General features: G+C 40.4%; 1 protein-coding gene across 2 annotated transcripts in view; it reads left to right on the top strand.

Annotated features, from left to right (window-relative positions):
- The window catches only part of ATRNL1 (attractin like 1), a 516,702-nt gene that overhangs the window by 225,473 nt on the left and 263,361 nt on the right, over window positions 1-27,868 (top strand). For both annotated transcript variants that reach the window (XM_060274774.1, XM_060274775.1), the window contains exon 25: window positions 24,120-24,181. In XM_060274774.1, the coding sequence (XP_060130757.1) occupies window positions 24,120-24,181 (62 nt within the window). The remainder of the gene's footprint in view (window positions 1-24,119; window positions 24,182-27,868) is intronic.

The raw sequence follows: 27,868 nt of genomic DNA on the forward strand, positions 1-27,868 counted from the left end.
AAGGCTCAGAACACATGTTGGCAAATTGATTGGGCCTTTGATCACCAGAGTGCATAGAAGAACTGACACTAGAGACCACAATCAGAGAACAGTGTTTAAAGGGCATTTGTCACTCCTGTATTATACTCCTGTATAATACATATGTTGCTAAATACAAATCAGGCAGCAAGAAACTAAGGAGTTTAAAAATAGTAACTAAGGCTGCAATACTGTTCAGCAGGAATAGGAAAGCATGGTGCTTGACTATGGCCAAAGTATTAATGTGCACATGGGTAACACATAATTTTTCATGTGCAATTTTGTGTGCTTTTTCTTCCACACACAAGCACTTTCAACTGTCATGTTTCCATCTACACTAGTGGGCAGTGCTTGACGGGATGTATTCACACTGTGTGTTGCCCCCTCCCCTCAGTTAGTACTTCCCCACCCTTCCTGAGTTTCAGAAATTGAGGGCCATTGTGGGAACAAGTGTATATATCTGTTTACCAAATGTGTTTTGTTTTTTAAGATAACAATTTTTCCAATGTAGCTCAAACAGTACGTACACAAAACAGTGGGTTAAATAAAATAATAAAATAAAAATGTGTGACACACTTAGGTTTGGAAACCTGAGGTCCATTGTGGGCATGTACTCTTGCATGAGATATATGCAAAATTTCATGAGATACAAATTTTCTGACCAGGCTTCCACAAAACAGCTTAAAAATATCATGTGTGTGTTGCACCAAACCAACCAGCAAGAAGAACCTCACCAATGGAAGTAGGGAGTGTGGTGATTCATGGCAAAACGTCAGCTCACATGTAAACTTACCCTGCCACCCATTACAATGTGCTTCAGTACATCCACAGTTAAGTAACATATAATTTTATGTTGGATGTATTTACTTACTATATTATTAGCAGAGCAGAAAAATCCAATTAAAATGTGGGGGATGGGGAGTGTGGGCTGCCACTTGGATGAGGATAGTGTTATGTTTACAGTGTGAAAAACAAGCACAGATGAAATTCATTGAATCCACCTTAAACTGATGAGTGTACACAGCCAGCAACTATTGTCAGCCCCAGAAAGCATAGCTAATGGTCTCAGTGGGACGACCTTAGAAGCAGGCATCTATAGAATTGCACGGTTCAAATCCCCGCGATGGGGTGAGCTCCTGTTGCTCGGTCCCAGCTCCTGCCAACCTAGCAGTTCGAAAGCACATCAAAGTGCAAGTAGATAAATAGGTACAGCTACACCGGGAAGGTAAATGGCGTTTCCGTGCACTGCTCTGATTCGCCAGAAGCAGCTTAGTCATGCTGGCCATATGACCTGGAAGCTGTACACCGGCTCCTTCGGCCATAATAGCGAGATGAGCGCTGCAACCCCAGATTCGTTTGCGACTGGACCTAATGGTCAGGGGTCCCTTTACCTTTATATAAAATTACAAAATGTTTTAAAAGCTCAGAATCCTTTCCAAAAACATTCTAAAGAGAACTGAATATGTTAAGTTTCAGTTGGAAAATGGAGAGGAGGGAACAAAATAATTTGCCTGTTTGAGCCCCTTTACATTTTAATTTATAGTTTAATGAAGGAGGCATAGTTGAAATTCAGAACTGGAATACTTCCATTATGGGTGAAGTACAGTGCAGCGTTAGGTAAGTGCATTATATTAAAGCCCTGTATGTCCTTATCTTGTGCACAAAAAGTTATTGACTTTTCCTCTCTACTCCAGTGCAAAAAGAAGTGAATGGGCAAGTTTATGTGAGTGGGGGATTTCGTATGTATTCCCCATTTCCGTAAGGGCTTATGTACCTCTCGTATTTTGTATGTTAAAAGGTAAAGGGACCCCTGACCATTAGGTCCAGTCGTGACCGACTCTGGGGTTGCGCGCTCATCTCACATTACTGGCCAAGGGAGCCGGCGTATAGCTTCCAGGTCATGTGGCCAGCATGACAAAGCCGCTTCTGGCAAACCAGAGCAGCACATGGAAACGCTGTTTACCTTCCCGCTGTAGCGGTCCCTATTTATCTACTTGCATTTTGACGTGCTTTCGAACTGCTAGGTTGGCAGGAGCTGGGACCGAGCAACGGGAGCTCACCCTGTCACAGGGATTCAAACTGCCAACCTTCTGATCAGCAAGCCCTAGGCTCAGTGGTTTAACCACAGCGCCACCTGGGTCCCATTTTGTATGTTGATTGCCTGTAAAATGTTTCAGTGGTTAAATCAATTTTGAGTCTCACTTTCTCATTCTGATTTAATCATAATGATATAAAATTGCACAGATATTGTGTAAATTGAATATTTAACGGACATCTTTCTAATTTGAACTGAAAACAAACATAATTAGATTGAACGACCTTCTAATTTCATTAAGTACATATTAATACTGTTGTAGCAAGCTATTGAACAGCACACAGGCGCTTAATGCAATTTATTATCGCACTGAAGTGAGCTAAAGCTTCAAAATCAGTATATCATGAAGTAAATCAAATAGCTCTTGCTTGTTTTCCCTCCTATTATATCATGCAGAGAAGGACATGAATTTCTGGAATAATTTGGTTAAGTTTCTAATAAGGCTCCACTTGTACTATATCCTCTGCATCATTATGAAAGATAGATTTCTCTTAATCAGCTGTCAAGTTTTGCAGTTGGTAACATATCTATTGGCTGCGGTTTTCAAAGGGATTTGGATATTCTCTGTCCATTAACTTTAATAGGAACAGTGCTTCAAATTTCCTTAGGTGACATTGGAAATCTCAGCCCTATTTAATATGATCATCATGTGTTCAGAGTGAACAGAGGTTTTTGTTTTGAAATGATGGAAGTCTGTCTGCATAGCCAAGAGAGTAGTAACTTAAGAAATAATAAGAAATAATAATTGTACACAGAGCATAGGACCTCTGGCAGCTCCTAGCTCTTCCTAAAAGGGAGGCTGACTAATGAAAGTGATTGAATGACCATATGCAGATGAAGGGAAAGTTTAAAGTTTTGTGGCTGATTTGTCACATACATATAATGTAAAAGGGATGTGAAAGAGTTGTGTTCATTTGGATAAATTGTTACAATTTGTAAAATGGCATGCTCTGGTGCTGGCAACCTGTTGGGCTCTTAAAGTAAGTATCAAAAGATATCAGTCTTCTACTTGGAAACAGAGTCATATGCATTCATTTGCCTCCCAACAGACAATTTGGTAGTAAGCAGTTCCACAAATATATCTATACTATATATACCACAAATATATCTATACTATGTACTATATATACCACAGCGTTGCTGTGAGTTTTTGTGTTAAATGGGCCCTTTTCTGTTAAATGGACCTTCAGAGTCTCCCTTTAGAGTCCCCTCACCTGCCCTGTACCAACCCTGACTCCCCTACTGTAAGTTTCAAAAATAAGACTCCCCCCCCCACGCGTGTTCCTGAAAATGTCCCCACCCCCCACTGCTTTGGCTGACTCAGGGTCCTACCCCCCATGGCTATGTGTTTCCCCCCTCCCTTTGTTGTGCCGCATCCCTGTGAGCCCCCTCCCCCGTTGTTGTGCCTCATCCCTGTGATCCCTCCACCTTGTGAAAGGCCCATATTCTGTTTGTTTTTGCCTGTGGCCTACTGGGCAATGTTGCTGCCTACTCAGTTTTCCCTGTCCCAACCCACCCACCCCCCACTGCTTTGGCTGACTCAGGGTTCTCCCCCCCCCTATGGCTATGTGTTTCCCCCTCCCTTTGTTGTGCCTCATCCATGTGACCTCACACACACACACACACACACACACCGTTTGAAAGCCCCATATTCTGTTTGTTTTTGCCTGTGGCCTACTGGGCAATGGTGAGGCCTACTCATTTTTCCCTGCTGGGCAATGCTGCAGCCTACTCAGTTTTCCCTGTCGTAACCCCCCCCCCACTGCTTTGGCTGACTCAGGGTTCTTCCTCCCCCCCCATGGCTATGTGTCCCCCCCTTTGTTGCGCCTCATCCCTGTGCCCCCCAATTGTGAAATGCCCTATTCTGTTTGTTTTTGCCTGTGGCCTACTAAATGGTGCAGCCTACTCAGTTTTCCCTGCTTGGCAATGCTGTGGCCTATTGAAAAAGCTGGGCCTTGTTTTCAGATGGTTGCTGTGGAATTTTGTGATGTCATCTGGAGGCGCAAGCTTTGGAGGTGGCAGGGTGCGATCTGGCTTTCTATTGGATGCTGCTGGAGTTTTCAGAGCTTCTGGTGGTGACGTCTAATTTGGGTGCCACTTTTTGTGTTTAATCATTATTTTAGGTGTGAAAGGTGTGGGTTTTTTGGAAATTTTTAAATGCCAGATCCCTCCCTGATGGGCATGGAACATTGTGGCCAAATTTGTTACATTACGGTTCAGCAGTTACGGAGAAAGGCTGTGACCTCCGTGCACGTAATGCCTACATTTTTATATACAGTGGTACCTCTACTTATGAATAACTCTACTTACGAATGTTTCTACTTATGAATGGAGCTCCGTCCGCCATCTTGGATGCGGTTTAGATAGGATTTTTTCTACTTACGAGTTTTTAGATAGGGTTGCTTCTACTTACAATTTTTTTCTCCCAATGCATTCCCATGGGATTCGACTTACAATTTTTTTCGACTTACAAAAGTGCGTTTGGAATGCATTAAATTCATAAGTAGAGGTACCACTGTATATAGATTGAGATAGATAGATAGATGATAGATGGATAGGTGTCTCCAAAAATTTGTACACATCACTTGGGAAGACAGGCGAACTAATATCAGTGTACTGGAAGAAGCAAAGATCACCAGTGTTGAAGCAATGATTCTTCAACATCAACTTTGTTGGACTGGTCATGTTGTGCGGATGCCTGATTATCGTCTTCCAAAGCAACTACTCTACTCCGAACTTAAAAATGGAAAGTGTAATGCTGGTGGTCAACAAAAGAGGTTTAAAGACTGTCTGAAGGCAAATCTTTAAAAATGTAGTATAAACACTGACACAAATGTAGTATAAACACTGACACTGGGAAACACTGGCCTGCAAGTGCTCCAGCCGGAGAACAGCCTTTACCAAAGGTGTCATGGGCTTTGAAGAAACTTGATCTCAGGATGCAAGGCAGAAATGTGCTAAGAGGAAGGCACGTTTGGCAAATCCACACCATGATCAACTCCCACCTGGAAACCAATGTTCCCACTGTGGAAGGACGTTTGGATCCAGAATTGGCCTCCACAGTCACTTGCGGACCCATTGTTAAAAGGCAATCTTACTCGGCTACGAGTGATCGCCGAGGAAGGAGGAGGAGGAGGAGGAGGAGGAGGATAGATGATAGAGTGCATATAGACTTTCTCATGCTTACAGTAGGCTCATTGAAATTAATGGGACTTAAGTTAGTCATAGCTACCAAGTATGGCTAAGTCTGGAATACACACACAGGCTAGGTAAAAGCCTCAAGTTGCCTTCTGCCTTGATAGCTGTAAATGAACCAAGCTTATAAATATAAGAGGCCTATGTGATGCACTATGCAACTACAATATCACAAGGACCACCTCTCCCCATATGAACTGATCGAGACCGTGCAATCAGGGTCCTTCCATGAGAGGTCCGGAGGGTGGCAACACAAGAATGGACCTTTACTGCAGTAGCTTCCCATTTGTGGAATGCTCTCCCTAGAGAGGCTCTCCTGGTGCCTTCACTACATGTCTTTAGGTGTCATGTAAAAAAACAAACCATTCCATTTCACCCAGGCATTTGGCTGATTAAACTATCTATGGTCTTTTAAATGTGTTAGGGGAGGGTATTTTGTACTTTGTGTTTTTATACTGTAAACCACCTTGTGATCTTTAGATGAAGGAGGTATATAAATTTAATAAATAATGAGAATAAATAACTGCATCAAATTGTGCATTAGGCTATGACCTCAAGAACATTCAGTTAATGTACACAACAGAATGTTTCCCCCCCTATGTGAGACAGTGATTTTCTATCTGGAATTTTAAAACTGAAACATCAGAGATTCACACAACAATTGTATTCAATAATACTTTGCATTTGTCTTCCACTGATTTGAATTCCAGAATAACTGGTGTGGCTAACTATTACATTTTGTTTTGTATTAATTATCCTTTGTCCCAAATGCTTGTTTTCTTGGCCCGCCGAAGACAATGGATTTCTTGTAATTTCTCTCTGGCTCTACCTCTTACTTTTTTATATGAACGCTAGGAAAAGAAACAATGTTCTTTTTCATTAAAACATGCTTTATATAAATGCTAAAATGAAATATACATTTGTTTAAAAGAGAGATGCTTTTAATGCTTGAGCTCAAGATATTATTAAGTATTCAGTCATATTGACAATCAAAAACATGCCAAAGTCATGCTCATGAAATGTGTGGGCATAAATGGCAACAATTTAAATCGTACATAATTCATATGTTGCTATTTCATAGTGGACCTCAAAAGTGCATATAATTATGATATTTTGTGAGTTCTTATTGGAATGTGGTATAGTACTTTTGTGACCTTTTAGCAAGATTCACTATACATTGTATATTAGCTAGAGCATTCTCAATTTTACTGTATTTTTATTTTTAGCCTTTTAGAATTGCTGGACTGACCTTGCTTCCTTTTTTATCAGATTGTAGGCTATTTTGGAGGGTTAACTGCAAAACTTTTCCGGCTACTAGAGATAATATTTTATTAACCCCTGACTACAGATAAGTGGGGCAAATCAACTTTTTCCATCCATCTCTTTTATGTCTCTCCAACAAAGGTTTCAAGAACCTGGGATAGTGTTTGGTAAATACAGTTATTAATCTGATAAGCTTTACCTTTATATAGTTTCCTGTGAATAAAATAAAATCACAACTCAAATACCAGAGGGCAAAATTAATTGCTATTGCAAACAAGTGCAGTTATCTTAAATGGGATGTACTTTGCCACATTTATGGTGGATGAAACACTTGTGTTTCAAATGGTTTCCTTCCACATATGCTTCATTCCCCCTTTTCTAATGTTCCCATCTTATCCTTTCGCACAAAACCTATGTGTATCTTTGCATAAATCCTATTTATAGTGCCTAGGTGCCCATTAACAAGGTCTATGCTCCTTGCTTACTTGGTACAGAGACAAGGAATTATTGTTGAACCATGGATTAATGAATAGGAACCAAATTCTGCTGCCTTGCCCTTATATTTGTTCATGTATCTTGGATGCACACTGAAAAGGTTCCTCATTCTGGAAAAATAGTTATGTAGTTATGTCTGTTCTGTAGCTCTTCCCCCCCCCTTAAAACAAATATGTAATTATTGTAAAGTGCAACAATTACAGCACAAGCAAATGCCTTGTTGCCCCAAAGCAGAACATTTTGCCAGAAAGTGAGCAAAATATCTAAATAAATTGAATCCCTTAAGCAAGAAACATTTATACTTATATTTAGAAACAATGTAAAATTTGAGGAAAAATAGCAAATTATAAAACTCTGTGTTTATAGGTATTATATGTTCTTTGAGTTACCTAAAGGCAGCATTTCCCATAATGCAATATAAGGTTTTCTGAGGCAATTGTTCACATTTAATGAATACTGTAAAATTAAAAAAAAAATCCTTTTAAAATCATCATGGAAAGCTTTAACTTGCACTGTGCATCAGCATCGTGCATATAGACATTGCTTCCATAATTCTCTATATGGAAAACAAAGTGGCATTTGTTAAAATTCATAGCTTAGTATTTAGTTTTAATTTCAACAGTATTGGAATGAAAGCAGTGGGTAGCCTGCTAGCATGAAAATATTTCAGTGTTTGTTTACTAATACTGTTCTTGACTCCAGAATGTCTTGCTACTGCCAATCTCCAGGGAGAAATTGCTTTAAGTGCACTTCTATACCACCTACAGAAAACATTAAGTAGAGATACACTATTCCTTTGTTTCACCTATGAAAGAATTAATTTTTTAAAATATATTGTATCGTATTTGATACGATCTGAATGTTTCTACTGTACCAGATGAAAATCAAATATATGTTTAAATGTTTAGAAGTAATGCTGTTCAACTTATTTCTAAATTATCTAAAGTCATGTACAGTAAAGCAGAAAGGGCTTGCTGAAGACAGCAAGTTTGTCAGAATGTGTAAAGCCAGAACAAAGTGTGAAGAGCCCCCAAAGGGCCTGTCCATACTGAGTGTCTGGGCAACAGTGTCACCATACTTGCTAAGGTCACACTTCTCTGAACACATTTGCAAACCACTTCTCCATGTCCAGTGCACAAACTTTTCTATAATATGAGTTATTCTTTCTTTTTATTTTTTTTATTTTTGGTGTGTGGAGGGTGGGGGAGGGGTAGATTTAGCCCAGCCTGCAGGAAGGCTGGACATTTACACTGGAGCTTAATAGTGGATGGGACTGCTCTCTTGTCCATGCCACTAGAGAATTTCACAACTTAACTCTCACAACACTGGTTTACACAAGCTTGGGAATCTTTCCCTGCCTCTTTCCTTAGCTGTGGTAGTTGCTAAGCATACAAATAAGTTTGAATTTGGGAGGGGTGGTTGGAGTGGTGACAGGCCAGGGAGGAAGGGGAAAGCAGTGTTCCTTACCAGTGCAGTTCCCACTGCAGTCTTCTCCAATCTGGTGCACTCCAGATGTTTTGGGTGACAAAACTTATCATTCCTAACCATTAGCCATCCTGATTGAGCCCAAGGGGAGCTGTAGTCCAAAAAACCTGGAGGGCACCAAGTTGGGGAAGGCTGCCCTAAGTAAACACAGCCTTGAACTTCAGCATGCCTGAAAAGGTAATGCAGCTTATCTTAAACTTGGATCTTGCTTTGTTTGAGTTCAGCTGGTGGGAGTTTTAGTGCTGGGTTTTCAGGCCAGGGCTGTTGACTGATTGGTTGTTCAAAGAAGTGATAAAAATGGAATGGAAGCAGTCTTCTTGTCAAGAGCTCATACACTTAATTGGTATAGGTGTCTTAACTCCCTGCCTCAGCTCTGGCTCCTTGTGCATGCTCTGCAACATTTGTCAGATGAAATTAGTCACAAATGTTTTACGTTAGGTGCAAGGATCATTCATCATAGAAGCTAATTTTAAAGCTTCTGGAGTTACTATATTCCCACTTAAGAATTTTTGAAGCGCTTGTATTTCTTTACATCCTATGAATGTATATTTGTACTGTTAGATGCATAATTTAATAGATGTTTCTAAGTTCAGCGTATCTTTGATAAATTGTTAGCTTCCTGTGAGAGTTCTGCCTCAGTCATACAGATATATTCCAATATTAGGTACTTCCATCACTAGCACTCCACTCACTTTGATCCCTTTGCGCAGAGAACTTCATTTCTGGGCAGGACAAATAAGGTCCTAACCAGCCATTCTTGGAGTTATTAGTGTAAAAGGATTGAGGAGAGTTGTGTGGTAAGTAGGATAGAAGTTTTTGAGATCTCTAGTTGTTGCTGAGTATGAAGCTTCTAGTTCAGCCAATCTATTTCTTCCACAGGCCCTTCTTTTAGCTACTGTGATTGTAGTAAGGTATAGCTATAACAGGGTTCTAGCTAAGCTTTATGGTCAGGGAGCTTTGCCAAGCATAGTCAGACAAGCTCAAATACAATGGCACCACGGTTTTCGGACGTAATCCATTTCAGAAGACTGTTTGACTTCCGAAACGTTCGAAAACCGAAGCACAAAGGGTGGTCTGCAATTTCAATTGAGAAAATTGAAGAAGAAAAAAACTCAGCGGAAGCCATTCGACTTCCGAGGTGTGTTCGAAAACGGAATCATTTCCTTCCGGGTTTTCAGTGTTTGAAAACTGAAATGTTCAGCTTCCAAGACGCTCAAAAACCGAGGTGCAGTACCACTGTATTGCACTTCTCCTTTGCAACGAAAGCTCAGGAGCTTCTTTGAACTGTGCTTGATACTAGTAGCTTAGAAACTACATATAGCCCAGGAGACTTTTAAAAACAGCTTTGGAAGCTTTTTTTGTAGCTCTGTCAGCAGTAGATATTGCCCCCATTCCCAAAAGAAGACTCATTAACCAAATTAAAAGAAGTGAGGATTGAATTTATTCTCCATAGCTGCCAAGTTTTCACTTTTCTCGCGAGGAAGCCTATTCAGCATAAGGGAAAATCCCTGTAAAAAAGGGATAACTTGGCAGCTATGTTTATTCTTGTAGGGATGCATCTATTCAGGACTCTGGGTATGTGATGCAGCCACAGGCTGTGGCTCCCCAGCTAAGAATGGGGAGGAAATTAACTGCCACCTTCCTAGGAAAACCTAGGAGTATGAAGTCAGCACGCTCACCTAGGCCCCACTGTTTAGTGATTCGCCTAAAATGTGGATGCCAGACACCCCCTCCAAGTCCCCCTAGGTAATCAGCACTGGCAGATCCCTGAAGTGTATGCTTTACCCAACTATGCTTTAGTTTTTCCTCACACACTTCCTTCTTGCCATACTCAGTGCCTACCAAGAGCTTCCAAACAACACCACTACCAAAGTGCCAATCAAATTAGTCCCAGCAGTGTTGAGTAGGCAAAAAGCAGGGAGACCCTAAGACCAATCAAGGAATCCCCCCTTCAAAAATTCCTACTCAGCCCTTTCAACAGACAACTGGCCAAGCCCGACATATGTCAGATGTCAAAGAAATAAACAACTATTGGACTTTTAGAAGACATCTGAAGGCAGCCTTGTTTAGGAAAGCTTTTATTATTTGAGGAATCATTGTATTTTAGTATTCTGCTGGAAGCCGCCCAGAGTGGCTGGGGAATAAATATATTATTATTATTATTATTATTATTATTATTATTATTATTATTATTATGGAAGGAAGACATTTCAAATTTTCAAAGAAGAACAACTGGGGGACGAGAAGGCTTATAAAACTAAGCTCCTCCCTATCTGCTGGAGGGCCTCACATGACTACCCTTCTCCCCTCTCTTTGGGAGCAACTAACTCCTCCTCCATCATTTTATTAAGAGGGGAGGGCAAATATGCCACCTCCTTAGATATGGGAAGCAGTGTGCAAGACATGAAATTCAGATCAGATCTATACATTAGCCTTCCCCAGCCTAATGCCATCTAGGAATTGAACTGCAGCTGCCAAGGAATTGAACTGCAGAGTGATTTTCCTACTGGTGTTCACATATCCTTTGTTGTAATATGAAACACAAGTACTGTACGTATTGTGGTATGTCAAAAGAAAGCACATTAACTCTGAGTAGTTGAAGCACTATTAACTTCAACAATTGAAAGACCACGCTGAGGTACAGTACTTTGCATTCTTCAGCAGCAGAACTCATCAACATTTATACATCACAGTTTAAATTGAATTAAGTTTAATTTAATCTAAATTACATGGTTCTAAGTAAATTGGATTTGGTAATTCACTGTTAAGTTGATTGGCAACTGATGTCATAATTTAAATTTACTTTATATATGTGAATCATTCACTTTACAAATTCAATTTCTGGGCTTAGAAAAGGAGAGTTGTGTTTAGTAGGATGATCAGGCTTAAAGCTAATCAAACCCCCCCCCCCCAGATAAGCTCTAAAAATTAATAAGTGTGTATGTGTGTATTACTTGCGAGGTCTTGAATTGGAAAGACATTAATTAAAAATATTAATTAAAATATTGAGTACCCTGTTTCTCATATTTTAAGACATACCCATAAAATAAGCCATAGCAGGATTTTTAAGCATTCAAGGAATATAAGCCATACCCCGAAAATAAGACATAGTGATAGGCGTAGCAGCAATGCCGACCGCAGCAGGAGGAGGAGGAAAAAAATAAGACATCCCTTGAAAATAAGCCATAGTGTGTTTTTTCGAGGGAAAAATAAATATAAGACATGTCTTATAATATGAGAAACACGGTAAGAGTGACCGGGGAAGCAGCTGATGGCCTGGTTCAGTCATAAAACTCAACCATGGTTCATTAAACTAGTTTATTAAAATATATATAGTTTAGCAGTCTGTGTGAACATATGAACCCTGCTCAGCTACTCAACTATGGTTTGCTTACTGTCCTTAAACCATGATTTGAAGCTATGGTTAGTTGTTTGCTTATGAACCTTGAATTGTTTTAAATTGTGGCTGATGTTGTATGTGAACCCAGCATTCTTCCTTCACCATGGTTCAGATCAGACCCAGTCAAACAAGCCATAACTTTTAACCTCCCCCCCCCCATATGGATTAGCATTATGTGAACCACACCAATGTGCCAGCAGAAGTTAATTCCGATGACAGCAGCATTTTTTTTGCTCATCAAAAGCACTTTTTATGCTCATCAAAAGCACTGAGATCATCTGAAGGCTCCCCTCTGGAGGAAGGAGTGGGCTCTATTTTTGGATTCCTCCTTCCACCTGCAGTCCCCACCACACCTCTCGTACTGCTCAGGTGAGGATTGTTTCCCTGCCCCCTTCTTCAAGCATGAATAGAAGTCCCCTGAGTGCACTCCTGGGCTCTCAAATCTTAATTGGTCTGAATAATATTAGTACTATAGGTTCACCTGTAAAATATAGTCCATATCACTAGGAACTCATTTTTAGGGCTAAGGTATAGAACTTTTCCTATTACGTCGAATGTCAGTACATTTAAAAAAACCAATGTCTTGGTCCTTTAAATAGCTTTGCCCCAATCCTGATAAGGCTGTATGCATATACCAATAAACTTTGTGGGTATTTTTCTCACTGTGCGAATCAAATGCACCATTAGGACATACATCTAGCCCTTAAACAATGCTTCACTTCGACTGTTTGGCTGTTCAGAAGGGAGAGAGGAGAAGTGAATTCATTCCCCTCCCTCTTCCCAAGCGATAGCTTATCATTTTACCAGATGTTTGAGTGTAAGTAAGGATGTGCAATATAAGGGTCCAAAGCACGTTATTTTGGTGTCAACTCTTTCTTTAGGTGTCAACTCTTTCTTTATCCATAATATAGTATGTTACAACTAGAATTAATTCTTTTGTTTTTTTGTACATGCCTTGTTTTGGAAAGAAAGTATTGCTAAATACTAATGGATACTAATGTATTTCATATGATAGATGCATCAACATACAGTGGCACCTCGGTTTAAGAACAGTCCTGTTTCCAAATGATTTGGTTTACGAACTCCACAAAACTGGAAGTAGTGTCCCGGTTTGCAAACTTTGCCTCGGTCTAAGAACGTAATCCAAATGGTGGAAGGGAAAGCGCACCTCGGTTTAAGAATGGTTTCGGTTTAAGAATGGACTTCCGGAACAGATTAAGTTCGTAAACCGAGGTACCACTGTATTCTAATATTACTAGATATGCAATATGTGAACAACTTCTCTAAGTCCACTATATAATACCATAGTCATTCATTTTTGCAAAATCTGCATTTGATAATATTGTAATCAAATGATGGACCTACAAATGTACCTGAGTTCTGATGTCTTTGATTCATGTTGGGGTGTAAAAAATGCTCAAAGCCGTTGCAGGGTTGTCTAATCACATATAGGGAAGGAATGATGCAAGAATATGAAATACACTGTAGGGGGGGAAACACTGAAGTCTTTCTCTGGGTCTTTTAGGTCATAAAAAGAAAGGGCATCTAAGTTTTTTTTTAATTGAATATATGTGAATATGATTCATAGCCGAGGTTCCATTTTCTTTTTTGACATTTGCGTATTTGCTCCCCTGCCCCGCAAAATGCAAAATGTGAAATGAGAAAAATGATCGATACTTATTGAACATAAGCAGAAGTAAAAATAAATAGTTTTGCCTTTAGAAGATTCTGATGCTTTGGAAAATGTAAACAAATGTGCTGAAATAATTGATGTGTTGATTTGTAGCACTGTGATATGTAAATAGTTTGTTTTTCATAGGCTACATTTTCCATTAAGGCTGAAAATAATTGATTTTCAAGGAAGTGCATGGCTTGGAGAGAAGTGTTTCAGTTTGTGGGATTTTAATATGACAAGGAAGGAAAGTTACTACTGTTTATATATCATAGGGTTCTGGAAGGTTCAAATTACACGTTTCACAGGGAGAATACTTGTAATGAACAAGATGCTTTGGCAAAATGTAGGTCTTTCTTCTGAGAGTACAAACACTTAAGAACTGAAAAGCTAATGCTAATGGTTTTCAACAGACTGTACAACCAATAAAGAATATAAGGCAACATTCCCACCTTTATATGCATTCAGTATGTGTGTGCACACATACACAAATCGCTCCAAATCAGAAAGTGAGCCAAAAAGGTCACAAAACATCACAAAATGGTGGGGGCAGAGCAGGGTGTCTGCAGTCTTTTTCAATGGTGTTTCAAATATATGCGATTTCACTGATGCTCATGTTGCCTCAGAACATAACCCCCATGTAAATGGGTGTGTGTGTGTGTGCCTGTATTTAAAACGTAAGATTGTAGCCAACAAATTTATACTTGTTTGAAGTAATTTGTTTTCTGATTATGTATGTCACAAATTGGGCTTGAATGCATGGGTAGTCATAGCTCTTGGACTGGAAGTCATGACCCGCTTCATGTGTTTCACTGTTTCACCCCATATTCCTGTAGTACAGGTGGATGACTCTAAATAAATCACAGGTATACTTGGGAGCAAGCGTCTGCTGTCACAGATCAATAAAGATCTGTTTTCCCATTCCTGACTGAGAGGTTTTGCAACTTGTAAGCCTGCAGTTCTTGGACACTGGAAGTACATCCTTTTCCCTCAACACGATCCCATCATTCAGCCCAAGAATTTTGCTGTGATAATAGCAAATGGTTTCCTTAATTAAAACAGCAGCTTGCAAACAGAATGAATCAATGTGTGAAAAAAAAATCATATCATGAAGGGACTATTAAGCATGAATATAAATCCCGCTTAGTCACAAAGAGAGAACTCCATATCTTGTAGAAGTACTGAAAATACACTTCTGGAATTTCAATGGGACTGTTATGAATATGTGTGAAGTGCGATGAAGTGCTATATTACAATTCCTTGAATTGCTGTGGTGATGTTCTGGCATCTTTCAGTCAGAGGTTATGTTAAGAAGAGCATCTCAGGTTTCCAGACTCTCGAATTAATGTATTTGACATTTCCCCTAAGGGGCTACATAAGATATTCCCACCTCTTTATGAATTAAGGAACATAGGAAAATGCCAGGGTTCTCAAATAAAAGGCAGTAACATCCAGGCATACATGTAAATAAATTTAAAGTACTTGTTCTAGCGTTCACCCTTATTTAAGTACAGTGTTTGTTTACCATGGGATTATAAGACTAGCAGAGGGAGCAGTTTGCCATGCTTTGCAAGAAAAGATGCAGGCAAGTAAACTAGAATTAAATTGTGAATGACTTTTCTTGAGCATGATAACAAGCTGAGGAGGATGCTCTCAACTATCCACACAGCGATCCTTTAAAGGAAGGACTGGTTTGGACTACACAGCCAGATCACTTTCCTGATCAGGCTGTTTTTCCATAAGCCTATTTCAAAGTAGTGAGAGAAGGGAGTAAAAGAAGGTAGCATTTTAGGAACAGTCAGCAACCATTGCTGTTCACCATCTCCTAGGCTTTTCCTCTAGGATGCTAGTTACCCATGTAACCATCCCAATTTTTTGAGTGACCTATCGTTTCCCATCTCATAATGCCCTTGTGGACGTTGCTTTCTTTACTATTCCCAGCTTCAGCTAGAGCAGGGGTCAGCAAACTTTTTCAGCAGGGGGCCGGTCCACTGTTCCTCAGACCTTGTGGGGGGGCTGGACTATATTTTTTGGGAAAAAATAATGTACGAATTCCTATGCATAGTTGCCAAGTTTTTGCTTTTCTCGCGAGGAAGCCTATTCAGCATAAGGGAAAATCCCTGTAAAAAAGGGATAACTTGGCAGCTATGTTCCTATGCCCCACAAATAACCTAGAGATGCATTTCAAATAAAAGGACACATTCTACTCATGTAAAAACATGCTGATTCCCGGACCGTCCGCGGGCCGGATTGAGAAGGCAATTGGGCCACATCCGGCCCCCGGGCCTTAGTTTGGGGACCCCTGAGCTAGAGGAATAGAAGGTTACCTTTGTTCTCTTGAGTCTTCTTTCATGTTCTCTAGCTGTATACCACACCTTTTTCTGTAAAATAAGACCCAATCTCTCACATAGATTAAGACTTGCTTTAAAAATTTCCAGGTGACATGATAATATAACCTGTTTCCCTACACTCATTATTGTTTATCAAATGTATGGTGCTGTTGATGACAGCTGGGTGCAATGGTCTGTGCAAGATCCTGTATGACAGGTATGAGGAAGCTATGCCCCTCCAAATGTTGTTGAACTCTTAACTCCTGCCATGTTGTAACAGAAATTAGTATTGTTATTGGCAAACAGCTCACTTTGGATCCTAAGTTACGTCTTTTATTCATTTTTGATGTTGCTAATGTCAGTCTTATTTGTCAGGAATTTTATATTTTCTGGTCGCCTGTCATTTAGTGATTTCTCAAGTACTGAAAGATGCATCTTGTTGCTCTTTGGACTTAGGGTTTTAAAAAGTCATGTTTATTGCCATCTCTGAATAACTGACCCATGAGATCTATGTTGCCAGGGGCAGCATGGACCCTGCAGACATTAGATCTGTTTGGGGGCTGTGATTTATATGACCAAACAATCTCATGGTTGTCACATTGCTACTAAATATTATTTTATCTGGTGAGGTTTATGAATACTTGATAAATTTTGTATGAATACGAAACTTGTATCCCACTATGGAATATATATTATGTTATTCATTTTTTACCTTTTAAAAATCATGTGTTTTTATTCTCCTTGCCTTTATGACTATTTTTATGATGTATTTCCCTTTGTTGTTTCATTTGCAAATATTATTTTTAATAATAATAATAATAATAATAATAATAATAATAATAATAAGCTTCCCTTTCATGGCACCTTAAATTAACTGCCTGGTGCAGTTGCCTTGCTCTTCTTAATAGTAAGGCCAGCACTGAGCTGTACCAATGTCTGTCCGGCATGAAGGTTTCCTTATCAAAATAGTTTCACTGGATTTACAAGTTGAGTATGGTGGTCATAATGTTTATATAAAAATAGACTTTGGGCTCTCATCTGATTGAAATATCCTGACTATGCCAAGGAGAGATACTGTGAGCATCTCTGTTTTTGATGGTATTATCAATGAATGATGAAGACAAAGGCAGATGCTACAAGAATGAGCCAATATGCTCTGCTGAGGGAAACTTGCTTTGGATGTTCAACAAGGTACAGATGAAATTGGTGCCATGCAAAGAACACAAAATGGGATTTCTACAGAGTAGCACTAGAAACGTAAATGTTATGAAAGGCAGATACCTTTGGGATATGATAGGCCACAGACTTCCATGTAATCTATTACTCCCGCTGATAAAACCTTTTGATTTGTGGGTTAAACCCCGAGGCGGCTCTGCAAGTAACCTCATAAATATTCAAATTTGGGGAAATCAAGTACTAGCACAAGCACTATTGCAGAAACACAGTTTTTATTATTCCATAGCTTCCATATTTTTATAGCACTAGCTTCATTCATAAAAATAACATTTGAAAAATTGCTGTCTTTATATTTTGGGAAATGCTTTACCCTTTCCTTGGCATCTCACCAATGTCATGCATATTTTCCAAATACATTAAGCCTGCAATTTACAAACATTTAACTTGTGTGCATTCAGTCTTATGTGCATAACAATTTTTTAAAAACAAAACAAAACAGGCAGGGTTCTGGGATGAAAGATGCTGGCAATCCCACCTCCCATTTAATCCAATAGGTTTTGACTATACACAATTTTGACTTTAGACGTGCTCTGTGGAATGTAACCTCTGTAATTTGCAGGCTTAGTGTAGAATTATGAATGATTCAATATTCAGGTAAAAAACTCATTTTTAATTCTACATTTCCCAACCAACCTTTTCCAAACTCTAAGAAAGCTTTGACAATTTGATTTTTAAAAGAGAGAGTTATATGCGTATTAAAAAATCCACATGTGATTGTTACTACTTTTATTAGGTCACTGCAGCAAACCATTTGTTTAATAAGTGTGCTGCTCTAGGATAACTAGAAATTATATACACATGTGCACACAAACACACACATTTATATATAGTGCCTGCAAAGATAAGCATTTTGAACTTTGTATGGGTCTTCCAGCACTGTATGTTATGGAATATTTCTAAACAAATATAAAACTCTTCAGTTAATTTAAACTTTAAATGCAGTAGTAGGCTATAATAATGGAGGACTGTGTCTGCGGGATCTGTTTCATAACTAAATTGTTTCTATGAAGAAGAATTATTTCAATTTGTAAGCATTCAGACACCAGTCTGGGATTGCAATCAGCCCCTGGAGTGCTAATGTTCCTGACAGCTTCAGAGCACCAGGGCCTAAGCACTTCTGGCATCATGAAAGAGAGGCCTTGGAGGGGGGACCCACTTTGCACCTTACTTTTGGTCCTACTGGGGAATCAGTTGTGGTATCTAGAGTGTCCTACTAAGACGGGGAAGACCAGGGTTCAAACCCTTGCATAATAGTTATGCTCACTAGGGCATCACTCAGTTGGTCACTAGAGCCCTTTTCAAATTAACATTCTCCTTTTGTGCAGCAAACACATTGAAGGGGACTCTACCTTTAAAGGTAAAGGACCCCTGGATGGTTAAGTCCAGTCAAAGGTGACTATGGGCTGCAGCGCTCATCTTGCTTCAGGCTGAGGGAGCCAGTGTTTGTCCGCAGACAGCTTTCCTGGTCATGTGGCTAGCATGACTAAACTACTTCTGGCACACGGAACACCATAACAAGTGCCAGAGGACACGGAAACGTCGTTTACCTTCCTACCACAGCAGTACTTCTTTATCTACTTTCACTGGTATGCTTTCAAACTGCTAGGTTGGCAGAAGCTGGGACAGAGCAACGGGAACTCACTCCATCGCGCAGATTCGAACTGACTGCCAATCTTCTGATTGGCAAGGTCAATTTACCTTTACCTCTACCTTTAATCCCACATTGACTGTCATCCATGAGTTCTCCAATGTGTATCTGATGGATGTGATATGTGAAAACGGAACCTGCCATAGGTTCTTCACCCAGATGGGAATCTTTGAATGTTCAGCATTTGTGATAATGTAGAGAACATTTGTCCCCTTTTCAGATGTTGCTCCAAACATGAGGATATTTGAGGTGGGTAATTAGATGTTGTTTCACTTCCCGTCCCACACATTCTCCGTAACTGTGGAAGGCATTTGTCTAAAAAGGGTTTATTTCAACCTAACCTGCCTCAAAAATGGGATGCAAGGGCAGTAGCACAGCTTAAAGCAGTATGGGTTTTTTATGACTGGCTCATGGAGCACCACAAGGTATTTTGTGTGGTCCCCCATCCACCCTGTTGCACCTTGTGGGAACTCTGCTCTACTCTGCTGAGAATTGATACCACAGAGATCACCCTCCCATTTACCACGTGTCTCAGATTTAATACAGAGGTGGTGGATGTGCCTATACACTTTTTTTCAGCTGGAAATCAAATATTGAGGAAGAAGAAGCTCCACAACCTGCAGCATGGCAAGGCATTTTTAATATTAGCCCATATTAGTGTCATGTGTTCTTAAATGAGTTGTTATTATTGGATATTTCACATCTAGTGCATTTTATTTTAGGTAAAAAGAGGCAGGAAATTGTAATTTGTTCTTTTCCTGTTCCTCCAAATGAAAATGCCACATAACATTTTTTCATTTGCCTCTTGTGTCTAATTGTTGTCTCTTGTACTTCTAAAGTTGAAAGTTTGTCTGAGTCAGAAGGGGTGTTACTTGTTTTCCTTGGGAAAATATAGCAGACAATTGACACTAGAATGCGTTAATCTTAAGACTTTGTCAATACCAACTCCTTCTACAACAGAACATGCATTTTGGCTCTGTGGGAGTGCAGAATAATTTTATCCCGGAAGAAATTCAATTACAATTTTTGATGATACTGTAAGAAGTAATAATTTTATAGAGTTTAAGTATCCATATCAGCACTCTCCAGGCAGTTTACTTTGCATTGTGCCTGACCGTATCATATTAAATATGTCATCAGGGCTCAATGATTAGTAACCCCTCTGCTAAAGTTTTACTGTCTTTTTTTGTTTTTCCTATTTATAATTTCTTAATTTATTAACAATGAAAAATGAAAGAATGTAATTAATGAATGTGAAAAGATTTTTTCCCCTGTCATAAGTTGTGCTAGCAGAAACATGTATTTTAGTGTGGAGGAAATAAAATAAAAACCTAGCTGTCGGGAAGAATTGGAAGGTGTAGACTTTTTGTGGATTGGAGTCATTTATTGCAAATCTGAAGTTTGAAATCTGGTTTATCATGCTTAACTTTGCTAAACTTGGTTTGTGATCATGCCTGTGAGCATATCCTTCACATGTATTATGGTCTGAACTACCATAGAATAGGACTATGAGACTGTGGGCAGGAAGCTGAAGGATTTAGGGGCACAAGTGGGTTTCTTCATCACTCATTCCTGCTGAAGGTTGTGGACCAGGAAGAGGAGAATGCTAGAAGTAAATCACTGGCCACACAGGTGTTGTTGTCATGAAAGGTTTGGCTTCATAGAATCATAGAATTGTCGAGTTGAAAGGGACCACAAGGGTCATATAGTCCACCCCCTGAAATGCAGGCACCCTTTTGCTCAATGTGGAGCTTGAACCCATGACCTTGAGATTAAGTGTCTCATGCCTTACTGTCAAGGTCTCTACTTCCTTGAGGAAGGGATTTTGGCAAGAGATGGTGTGGCAGACAGCAGAACCAGACCAGTGTCTGGTGATGCAGTCCCTCAGAAATTCCACCAGAGTGCTGGAGCCTCTCTCTTATTAAGCTACCAAGATAGCTAGCCAGAGCGGGGGGCGCGGGAGAGAATAAAACGAGCAGTTTCTGAGGGAGTTTTTTATACAGTATTAGGGATAGAGAAGGAAAGAGTTGGAGTTAGACATGGACAGAGATAGGACTTGATTTGAAATGTGAGGTAGGGATTAGGGTAGGATTTGATTGGGGGAGAAACGGTTCTGATTTGAGTTGAACATCCACACTGAGGAGACTATCTATAGCACTATATGTAAAGGAAATGTATACTTGTGAAGAGGTCCATGGCCTGGGGCATGGAAGGCTGATTCAGAGTATATGAGTAAAAATTGTAGGGGAGGGAAACAACAATGACCTTACTGTGTGTTTCTGCTATAGACTTCCAAGCCAGATCTGAAAACTTGGGTGATGCCTTCCTAGAGGAGATTACGAAACATTAAAAAAAAAGAGAGATTAGGTATTGACCGAGGCTCTGAGATTACATCCACAAGCTCCTTCAGTAATCTATACAGCGTTTATTAATTAATAGTATATTTGGTTGCTTTTTGATATGATGAAAATTCACATACTTACCTGCTTATGAAATAACTGAGGTTAAAATATTTTCATATGACTACTGTGGTATAATCAACTGGACTGTTACTGATTGCAGTAGTTTTCCCTGATAATATATTTGTGTGTGTAATGAACAGCTCAAATGAATGCTGATATCATAAGTGAAAATTATTGCCATCATGCAGAATGTAAAACCTCCTTCAACAAATGGCTTTTTAATAATATAACTGTGATAGAACTCTGTTGGAAATTGTTTATATTTTATCTGTATTTTATCTTCCCATTTAAAACTAGTACTCTGAAGAAACCCTACAGACTGAAATATATGTCTTATATCATTTGTTCATGTAGCCCCAAATGGTCCCTCCTGTCTGATGACAGATCTCCAAAGCCTTAGGCAGAGGTCGTTTCTAGTTCTGCTTCCTGATACTGGTTTTTAACTGGGGAAAGTAATTTCTGCAAGTCACATGTGTTTCTTTGGCTGTTTTCATTAAGCTGCAAGCCAGAGCTTTCCAAAATGTGTGTCGTGATTCGTTAGTGTGTCAGCTGCAGTGTGTAGGTGTGTTGCGTGAATGCTCCCCACAACCAAATCACTCACTTTTCATTCCTCCCCACTAGCACTTGAGAAAACAAACTATCAGCCCTGGCTTAGCATTATGTCTGAATCAGATATTGTGGTATGTTTTGCTCAGAACAAACCACAATGATAAATTAAGGTTTTGTTCTTGGTTTACCAGTCATATTTTGTGTGAAACAAACACCAATCCAGGCTACTTGAATAAAATATTGGGGGGGGGGGTGAACAGGCAGAGGCGCAAGCTTGCGAGAGCGAGGAGGGAGGCATGTTGTGTGCATGACATTAGGGTATTGGGAGGAGCTGGGGCGGTTGCGCGACTTCAGTGGCCAGCGGCTCCTCCTCCTCCTGGTGCCACCACTGGTGGGAGGCTGCTTTGACCCTCCACGGCAAGAGGAAGAGAAGGAGCCGCCACTGGAGCCATGATTTTTGGGCATGGGGAGGGCAAAAGGACTCAGCCCCCAGGAGCTGGTGCCTTTGGTCCCAGGTAAGCCCCTGGGCGTAATGATTTCATCCATGATAAATTAGTCTCTGCCTGACACTGTGTTGCAACATCTAACATCCTGTGGTACTATTATCTGTGGAAAGTGAAATTATAAAGAATTTCTATAGGGCACATGAGTTGGGAGACAGGAGAAAAGACTTAAATCCCCATCTACTCACTTTTCCTCTCCCTCCCTCCCACCCCCATCCAGTCTTCTTTTCTGTTGTGTCATTCAGACTGGAAAAATGAGAACAGGTATTATTTTATTGTTGTTCTGTGTAAAAAATAAGCTAGGAGCCTTTTTTTGACTGAAGAATGGGAAATAATGCTTCAATTAAATAAATAATCAAGCCACTTTCATTAGGAAAAAAGCTGAGGTGCAAAAGCTGATGCAGTATTTAATAATCCCCCAAAATTTCTGTGGTGCAGTGAAAATGTGATGCTAAGAAGGTTTGCAAGGAAACATGGTGGCAATGCAGGAAAGGGAACAGATTAAGATTAAAATATTTGGTTGTGGTGCAACAAGGAAGTAAATTATTACATGACTATCACCTTTGGGTAGAATATGCTCATGTAAGCAACTTGCAGTACTTTTTTTGCAAAGTAATTGAAAACAGAATTACTGAAAGTTCTGCATATATACTGCAAAACACTGAACCAGGTTGACTCTAGGGATATCATTAGCTGGTGCAGTTTTATTTTTGTTTTTTAAATGTTAAATATGTATTGAAAGTAGTTTTTTTAAAAAAACAACAACAACACAACAACAACTAAGGATGTGTTGCAGAGAGAAGACTAGTGTAAGCTATTTCAAACCTTCCAAGAGACCTACATTCAACCATGGTTTGGAAATCTGTAATTGCTTACTATCTGTTAAATCCAGTCTGCAGCAGGAAGAGTAGATGACTATTTTTTTTGAAAATGGCTCTGTGCATGCAGATGAACCTGGGAGCAGAACTTGCCCGTATTGCCATTTGCATGCATGCATATTGTTTCTCATCTAGCAAGAAAGCTATATGTAGAAGCCTCTTTTCATGTGTTGAATTGAAATATCTTACAAGCTTCTTGTATCCCATTTTTTTAAATGTAGTGATCAAAGACAAATGTCAGGTTCAAGATTTCAGTGTTCAATGATATAAGCTGGGACGGGAGGAGATGGCCGGTACTTGCTTTGTACTAATTTAACAATCTTAATTAACCAGCATAAAATACATTCTGTGTTTTGTCACCAATATTCTCTCTTTCCCTGCCATAATTATATGCCCCTACCCCTAAATTATTTCCCCAAATGTCCCTCCAAATTCAGGCAAAAACAGAAGACTAGCCCTCATATTATTCCCAAGCAAGTGTGCAAAGTATTATTGTAGTCTTAATATTATAACATATAGCTATTAAAATTATGTTCTTACCCAAGTCAAATACTGTATATTGAATTGGACTTAGGTTCGAATATAATACATTCATGTTTCCAGTCCATCCAACTCTTAATCTGGAGTTAAGATATTAGGCAGGACAGGTTTGTTTGTTTGATAAAATGTATACACCACTTGATTGTAAAACACCCCTCTCAAAATGGTTAGACTTGATGGATTGGTAATATAATTTGCTTACATAATCTAGGCCTTAGAAAATGATGTATAACAACAGGTTGACTTCAGCCATTCTGCTTTCATTTAACCAACTACACAGAACACCTTTGTCTAAAGCAGCCTCCGTAAAAAATGACCATGTTTTTCCCCCACTTTCTTTCTCTTTTCAGATCGCATTTTCACAACACAATACCATCATGGACCTGGTACAGTTTTTTGTTACCTTCTTCAGGTAAATTTTCCACTCTCAACAATTCTACAATTGATATATGTGAAGTTATGTGATGTTCAGACTTTTACAGATATTTTACCCCTTTTGTATAATTCTTTAAAACATTGTAGACCACACAGTCTACATTATGCAGGTACTGAAGTACCACAGCTCCCCCCCTTTTTGGTGACTTGACTTGTGAATAGTCACACTCGCATTCTGATGGCTGTCTTCCCATATTTAAGGTTAAGTATTTTTTCTAACATGTGAAACTGGAATCATAACAAGTATGTATTACGTGGCTTGCTTCTTGCTTATCTCAGACTTTTCTTTGCTTGTGGTGCTGTTATTTGGGTTTGATTGCAAACTATTTCCCCCCTGAATGGTGAGCCTCCTTTCAGGAAAGGAGCTTAAACCAGGGGTTAACCAAAACGGCCACTTCCAATTTCCCACCCTATTTGCAAATACAGTAGTAAATTTTGGCTGTGTGTTCCAGTTTCATTTTGGGGAGCCAAACCATTTGAGGGAGGGAGCTCACAGCTGTGGCTGAGAGCTGCTTCGTTTTTCTTTCTCTTCTTCTCTTAATAGCTATTAAAGCCTTGACTTTACTGGCAGCTTTTGCAGCAGAGCAGCAAGAGGACTTGAACTGCTGCTACTCCCATTCTTCCTCTGCCCCCTCTGCAATTGTAACCTCCTTCCACTCCCCCAAATCATTTCTCCCTTTTTTCCTGTTTTGATGAACCAATGAGTAGTGATATACCATTACTATGATTGGTGCTAACATATTTTAACTATGATGAAGTCATGTGGGGGAATTAGTATGAGAGAGGAGGTAAGCACCTAGTGCAGCAGCTTACTCTAGACCAGGCACCCCCAAACTGCGGCCCTCCAGATGTTTTGGCCTACAACTCCCATGATCCCTAGCTAACAGGACCAGTGGTCGGGGAAGATGGGAATTGTAGTCCAAAACATCTGGAGGGCCGAAGTTTGGGGGTGCCTGCTCTAGACCTCTTAACCATAGATTGTTATCTGCACCAGTCCAATGAGGCCTTTTCATCTGCTTTGGTTCTGTTACACACACACACACACACACACACACACACACACACACCTACATCCAATATATGTGTGAGTAAATCTTATTTCACAGTTCATTTTGGGAACAAAGAAGGGATTGCAGATAATGAATAATAATCAACTAAGACACACTTAAATTACTTGTCTATTGATTTAAATGGGTCCATTCTGAGTATGAGCAATATTGGATGTCACTATTTAGCTTCAAAGACTGTGTGACAAATATAAACCCTTGACTATTAAGTTTTCACTAATAACTTTTTATTTTGCATATCATGTATTTTCAAATAGAGTGAAAAAACTACAGAAACTCTAAAATGCATTTCAATTTTGTTTAAAGGTTCGTTTATGTTTTAGATTTTACATTACAAACAATTACACATGTCACTTGTCCAGAGTAAGTGGAGTTTATAACCTCAGTTGTACAAATGTCCTTGACATTTTATTCCACATGGAAAGCCCTTTCATTAAACACTCCATCCCCCTTGGACTCACTGCTCTCCTATCCCAATCAATGAAATGGTGGAGCAAAAAAGAGGTTCTGTAATTCTTTTAGCTTGATTTTTGGCAATGGCTTAACAGATTTACATTCTACCATTTGTGAGTCTCTGGGGCAGATATTTATTATTAATTCATCTGTGAGTCCGATGGAAATAAGTGTTTTGACAGTTAATAAGTTGGTTTAATGTAACTAATAAAGCTGTTTCCTTAAAACAAAACAGAAACACTTGTATATATTAGCTTTCTCATACATTTTTGACAGTGGGGGCTTGATACACAGAGCCTGAATTCCTGTTGTTTGTGGTCCATTTTCTCATAGCAGTCTTACTTGGGAATGAGCAATTAACATTTCTTTGCTTGGAATGCCAAGATAGCCTGCCTCCCTCAGGTATCCCCTGGAGCTGCTTTAGAGGTGCATTTTGTCTGCAGCTGTGTAGGAATGGTTCCCTACCAGCACCTTTTGTATACTGTGTTATTTAATGACTTGCAAAAGGGATCTTATATTGGCTTGTGTATATTTTCTTTGTTGTTCTTATTTAATGTTTAAATAAGTTATAGAATTTGAATCTGCTTCTTCCTTTTGCTTAGGACAGGCCCAAGGGTGCCCAGTGTGAATTACGAGATTGTGCCCACCCCCTCAAAATCAGGGCCGGTGCTAGGGTTTTCTGCGCCCTAGGCAAGATCACCTTCTGACGTGCCCCCCCCAATTTCCCAGAGTTGTTGATCTTTTTTAGAAAAAATAAAAGTGGAATAAAATATAAAATGAAAAAATAAATAAAAATAAAAATAGAAAAAATACAAAAGTAGAAAAAATAAAAAATAAAAAGAGAGTTCCTTGGTTGTTGGTGAGGGGAAGGGGTAAAAAGCAGTCTCTTTACCTGGCCATCAGGGGCGCAGAAGGGACGCCAAACTCAGTGGCTTCAGGCAGCTCTCCGAGGCTGCCTGTCAATCAGCCGCCAAGTCGCCCGCAGCGCGGAAGGGGCCAGCAGCGCTCCCGCCGCTGTCCATGGTCCCAGCGGCGCGGAAGGGCCTCCCGCTGCCGCTCAGCCTTGGGCCATGCAGCCCACAGCGGTCCGGTGGCGCAGAAGGGGCCAGCAGCGCTTCCACCACCGTCTGCTGCCCCGGCGGTGCGGAAGGCCCTGCAGGCCTCCCGCCGCCGCTCAGCCTTGGGCCATGCAGCCCACGATGCTCCGGTGGCGCAGAAGGGGGCAGCAGCACTCCCGCCGCTGTCTGTCGCCCCGGCGGCGCAGAAGGGCCTGCAGGCCTCCTGCCGCCACTCTGCCTCGGGCCATGCAGCCCACGACGCTCCAGCTGCGATCTCGCTGCGCTCGGCTTCCCCCAGGCCCGAGGCCTCGGCTCGGCTTCAGCGCGCCTCTCTCCGTGCGCTCTGCGCTGCGCCACCAAGGAAGGCTCTCTACTCCCGCGGCCTGTAAGTTCTAACCCGGAAAGCGAGCGCCGCGCCACTGTGGTTTACCTGGCCATCGGGGGCGCCAAACTCAGCGGCTTCAGGCAGCTCTCCGGAGGCGCGGAGCTGAGAGGCGCGGCGAGGTGGCCCCATGCTCACGCTCCCCGAGCGCCCCTCCTGCTTGCCTCACTCACGGGGGGTGGGGGGCCAGTGCCCCCTGAATTTTGGCACTCTATGCAATGGCCTAGTTTGCCTATATTGACACGCCGGCCCTGTACAGAATCAAACTACACTGGCAGTTGAATGATACTTCAACTCTGCTAATACACTACGTAGGGGACATCGGGTAGGCCATGGGGTGCACACACAGCTCTGTTTTTCAACACCTTTTCTACTCCTCGCATCCCAGCAACTATTGCCTGAGGCAGCCACCTCACTCTGCCCAATGATTGGGCCAGCAGACATTTCTATGTTACCTACCTCAAGGAGTGCTTTGGTGGTGTGAGAAGTACACATGAAGTGAGAATCCATATCAGTCCACTCCATCTTTAGGAAAAGGTTCAACACCAAATGACTATAAAATTGCAAAGCTGTGGCATACACAAACAATTACTTACAACCTGAACCAAGAGATAATGGTCAAGCTAAAGTTCCCAGTTATAGATGGCCCCATTGTGGCTCTTATGCCTGAGACAACGAATCTCAAAAGACTCGGATGTGCAAAA

This window comes from Zootoca vivipara, chromosome 5 (assembly GCF_963506605.1).
Source record: "Zootoca vivipara chromosome 5, rZooViv1.1, whole genome shotgun sequence".
NCBI classification, from domain to species: Eukaryota; Metazoa; Chordata; class Lepidosauria; order Squamata; family Lacertidae; genus Zootoca; species Zootoca vivipara.